This window comes from Vespa crabro, chromosome 1 (assembly GCF_910589235.1).
Source record: "Vespa crabro chromosome 1, iyVesCrab1.2, whole genome shotgun sequence".
NCBI lineage: Eukaryota > Metazoa > Arthropoda > Insecta > Hymenoptera > Vespidae > Vespa > Vespa crabro.
Genome location: NC_060955.1, coordinates 8,294,848 through 8,297,897, shown reverse-complemented (window position 1 = coordinate 8,297,897; position 3,050 = coordinate 8,294,848). Strand labels below are relative to the sequence as shown.

Below are 3,050 nucleotides of genomic sequence, written 5' to 3'. Positions count from 1 at the left end.
CGTTAGAAAAAACAATATTAACTTTTCCTATATAATCGTTTTTATTTTCACGGTTTATTTCGATAAAAAATTGATCACGAATTTGATATAATATCTGTCATGTATCACTAAAACATATTTCGTTTTATTTACCATTCAAATTTACACGCGATTATGATCGGTTGCATGTAAATAGCATTTTTTTACTAGAGATACTTCTATCTATAGTTCATTGATCTATTATAAATAAGAAAGTAAAATCGATTGTACCGTTCGAAAAAAAGTCACACAAATTGTAAAGATATTTTCTTTATGTTTCATTAATCTTTAATTTCTCAATGTATTTGAAAAAGTCCAATATTAAAATAAGTTACCGTCTATATACGTAATTCACCTGTATAAACTGATAAGAAAAAATAATTATCAGTGTACATTACTAAACAGTATAAAAGAGAAGTAACTGATCTTGAAAAGCGACATGAGGTAAAAGAACATCTAACCAGTACCATGCTGGGGATCGTGACACTCTTTATTCATATTTTATTAGTCGTTGCCAGACCGACCGAAAATGATGTGATAGATTGTAAGAATAATGTTCGATAATACATTTTATAATAATATCACTTTAGAGCTGAAAATTTTTCTCTCTTTTTGTTTTGTTTTTTTCTATTTTTAGACAACACGACTGATGCAGAATTTTTGCGCAACAATTGCGTTCTATCCACGAAATATAAGTATGGCGATCTTAAAGAACCACAGCCATTGATTCTAACTCGAAATGGTACTGCATCGGTGATACTTTATCCAGACGTTAACGGTATATTAAAGATGCAAGCGGGTCAATCGATTTATTTGGCATGTCCGGGAAAACAAAATTCTCTAAGAAACATGAACTACACCCAAGAAGTGAAAGCTACCTGCGTAGGGAATAAAATATTTCACGTTAATGGTGAAAATAAAAATTTTTCATCGTTGACGTGCTATCATTTGCCTGAGCACATCGCTAAGATTACGAAATCGTCGTGCTATGGCAGGAATACTCACTTCGAAATTGGTTTCAATCTGAGCACCGATTTTCTGCGCATGATAGAACTGTGTCACAATGAAAAAACTTACAATACATATTACACGAAATTTAGACTGACAAAATTGATTGGAGGACACCAGGAAGGTTATCCCAGGTAAACGGTCAATAACGATCTTATTTACAAATACAAACGAATATATATGAGTGACGGAAAACAGTACACGAATCTATTTGCGAACGGTCAAAGCGGGAATAATAAACAGGAAAGGAAGGTTTAGTTTTTAGTCTCAGTATGTCGGCATTTGCTTGTAGAATGATGAATATACTCGACGAGGAAGGAACTTGGAAAAGTATGAAATTCGATTTAACCGGTTGTCACATTTCCCTTCGTAATCCTATTGATAATGATCGTCGATAATCTTATTTTCTAGGCCGAAATGGAATGATGGAGATCATTACGGAAAGATAGATATTAACGAGCAATACAAATTCAGCGAGCAGCTTATCACACTTGAAAAACTTTTGAATTCAAGCAAATTGGCCAAATCTTATTTAATGAAGTCAAATCAGTTCCTGTCTCGCGGACATATGGTGGCAAAGGTCGACTTCATTTATGGTGCTTTACAATCGCTTACTTTTTGGACCATAAACACGGCTCCTCAGTGGATATCTTTCAATATTGGTAACTGGAGAAAACTTGAGGAATGCATCAGAAACTTTGCCACTAATCGTTCTTTGGATCTAGATGTTTACACGGGTGTACACGGTCAAATGACATTGCCCAATGCTCGAGGCAAACAGGAAGATATATATCTCTACGTCAATGATAGGACTAAAACCGTTCCTGTCCCTAAGTTTTTTTGGAAAATAATCTACGATTCACGAAGCAAGAAGGGTACCGCGTTTGTTGGTTTGAATAATCCCTTTATCAAGTCGAAAGATGACGGTGATAACTACATATGCTCGGATATCAGTTCCACGATCAAATGGCTTAAGTGGAATGCTAAAAATACCACAATGGGTATCTCTTATGCGTGTACTGTCGACGATCTACGTAAAGCCGTACCGACCATTCCTAAATTTAAAACGATAGGCGTTCTAACGTAAAAATCGATAGAAATTATTTTGAAAAAAATTTGAATACTTTGCAAAATAAAAAGTCAAAAAAAATATTTACTCTAGTTGGTACGTTCGATTAATTCTTTTGATTTTTGATACGTGCCGATTACGTTTTAAGTTAATATGGTTGACATAATTCTTTGACATTCTTATTAATAATGTAAATTTTAAAGAAAGCTATAAATGAATGTATATCCTATTATCATACACGTCGCGTCTTATCGTGATAATTATTAGAACTAAATGAAAAAACGAATACCGAAAAGTTGATTCAGCTGATATTATAGCAGTTCGTGATGAAAAATTTTCTAGATTACTACAGTTTATACGAAGACATCCACTCGGTATGCCACCATACGATAAAATAATTATTACGATGTACATATAGGTAGAAAATATTCATATATATATTTATGTACATACATATGTGCGTACATACTCATATACCTATTATATTTTTAAACAATAAATGTATTCGGAATAATAGAAAAACAATTAATTTTACGTGATGTTTGCTCACGGAAAATGATAACACATCTACGTTAACACAACAAGAAAACAAAGAAAAAAGAAAAAACCATCGTTCCAATTTTGTTCCTTTTATTTCTAAAATAATTGTATCCTTCCTGTCAACGTTAGGTCTATCATCAGTTTGCGTCGTTTCATGATTGGCAGCTTACAAAAGCGAGCTTATAGAAACATAAATACTTTTAATGCTTCCTTGAGCGAAAGATGAGCTTCTCCTCTATACTCCACGGATATACTGGATAAATGAGATGTTTCGTATTGACGTCAGGAGAAACCGATGTGTTACGTCGAAAGCTAAGAAAACTTCGCTTCAAACATTTCGACGGTAGATATACATACATACATACATACATACATATATATATATATATATGTATATATTTTTATACATGTTATG

The 3,050-nt window shown here is 33.0% G+C and overlaps 1 protein-coding gene across 1 annotated transcript; it reads left to right on the top strand.

The window, feature by feature from the left end:
- The first annotated feature begins 460 nt into the window (after positions 1–460).
- Positions 461–2,681, top strand: LOC124423800. The gene is made up of 3 exons (XM_046962010.1): positions 461–562; positions 656–1,160; positions 1,438–2,681. The coding sequence occupies exons 1-3, from the start codon at positions 487–489 to the stop codon at positions 2,111–2,113; spliced, it is 1,257 nt and encodes a 418-aa protein (XP_046817966.1). The 5' UTR covers positions 461–486; the 3' UTR covers positions 2,114–2,681.
- Positions 2,682–3,050: the final 369 nt, after the last annotated feature.

Bases quoted from the DNA above. Each gene is read 5' to 3' on its own strand.
- LOC124423800 (XM_046962010.1), top strand. From the start codon at position 487: ATGCTGGGGATCGTGACACTCTTTATTCATATTTTATTAGTCGTTGCC. The intron at 563-655 runs GTAAGAATAATG...TTCTATTTTTAG, and splicing joins CGAAAATGATGTGATAGATT to ACAACACGACTGATGCAGAA. The intron at 1,161-1,437 runs GTAAACGGTCAA...CTTATTTTCTAG, and splicing joins CACCAGGAAGGTTATCCCAG to GCCGAAATGGAATGATGGAG.